Source organism: Carya illinoinensis, chromosome 5 (genome assembly GCF_018687715.1).
Source record: "Carya illinoinensis cultivar Pawnee chromosome 5, C.illinoinensisPawnee_v1, whole genome shotgun sequence".
In the NCBI taxonomy this organism is placed as follows: Eukaryota; Viridiplantae; Streptophyta; class Magnoliopsida; order Fagales; family Juglandaceae; genus Carya; species Carya illinoinensis.
Window position 1 is genome coordinate 48,940,714 of NC_056756.1, and position 1,521 is coordinate 48,942,234.

The 1,521-nt window shown below is 35.2% G+C and overlaps 1 protein-coding gene across 1 annotated transcript; it reads left to right on the top strand.

Annotated features, from left to right (window-relative positions):
- Positions 1-297: 297 nt before the first annotated feature.
- Positions 298-1,257, top strand: LOC122310450. Its single transcript, XM_043124323.1, has one exon. The coding sequence runs from the start codon at positions 298-300 to the stop codon at positions 1,255-1,257; it is 960 nt and encodes a 319-aa protein (XP_042980257.1).
- Positions 1,258-1,521: the final 264 nt, after the last annotated feature.

Here is a 1,521-nt window from a genome sequence, read left to right on the forward strand (position 1 = left end):
TCCAAGAACAAGTCCTACTCTCAACCTTCTATTAAGAGTGCTATGTGTTCAAAGGAATTGATTGACAAAGCAAAAATGGCTATAGCAAATTGGTGGTATGATGCTAATTTACCTTTCAATGCATCTCAATTTAAGTTTTATCAACCAGCTATAGATGCTATAGCTGCCATCGGGTCAAGATTCAAGGTTCATTCTTTACATGAGTTGAGAGGAAATTTGTTGAAGAATTCTGTGACTGAGGTTTAGAATTATCTCTTAGATATTAAAACATCTTAGAGGGATAGTGGTTGTTCACTAATGGCAGATGGTTGGACAAATCAGAGGCAACAACCAATAATTAAGTTTTTGGTTTATTGCCCAAAAGGTACAATGTTTTTGAAGTTTATTGATACATCGGGCCTTAGAAAAGATGCTGAAACATTATTTAAAATTTTTGATGAAGTTGTTCAAGAAGTTGGGGTGGAGAATATTGTGCAATTCATAACAGACAATGATGCGAGTTATAAGGCTGCAGGAAAAAAGTTACAGCGAAAGTATGGCTCTTTCTTTTGGTCCCCTTATGCAGCTCATTGTATAGATTTGATGTTAGAGAATTTTTGTGATCCCAGACATTTTCCTATTATTAATGAAACTATAATGAAGGCAAGGAAGATAACGAAATTCATTTATAACCATACTTGGGTTTTGGCTTTGATGAGAAAGGACTTCACCAAAGGTCATGATTTATGTCGCCCTGCAGTCACAAGGTTTGCTACAAATTTTTTAAGTATCCAATGCTTACTGTTGTTTAAGAAAGAGCTTCGACAAATGTTCACTTGTGATAAGTGGATTGTATCAAGTTATTCTAAAAGCAACATAGGGAAGGAGATAGCTGAGATTGTTCTAGAAGATAGAGAGTTTTGGGCTCAATGTCAGTTTATTGTAACAATCAGCGAGCCTTTGGTTCGAGTACTACGACTTGTCGATGGGGATGAGAAGCCTGCAATGGGATACTTGTATAATGCAATGGAGAAAGCCAAAGAGAATATAAAAGCAAGATTAAAGAACAAAGTTTCTGCATTTATGCCATTCATCAGGGTCATTGATGCTAGGTGGGATAAGCAGCTTCATAGTCCATTACATGCAGCAGGTTGTCTTCTTAATCCTGGAATTTACTTTAACCCTTGCTTTAAAAGTAAAAATAATGTTTCTAGAGGGTTTATGACTTGCGTTGTAAAGATGGAACCTGATATTGATAAGCAAGATGAGATCATTTAACAAATTGACATGTATAAGAATACACACGGTGATTTTGGACAACCTATAGCAATACGCCAGTGTGAAAAAAGTAATCCAGGTAACCTCAATATCCTTTGTTAAATAGTGTGAATCTATATTTTAATTCTTTTATTTAATTTTAAGTAATAATTTATAATTGCACTTTTGTTGTAGTTGCATGGTGGGGTACTTTTGGAAATGAGTTTCCAGCTCTTCAAACGTTTGCAATCCGCATATTAAGTCAATGTTGTAGTGCAACTGACT

Bases quoted from the DNA above. Each gene is read 5' to 3' on its own strand.
- LOC122310450 (XM_043124323.1), top strand. From the start codon at position 298: ATGGCAGATGGTTGGACAAATCAGAGGCAACAACCAATAATTAAGTTT.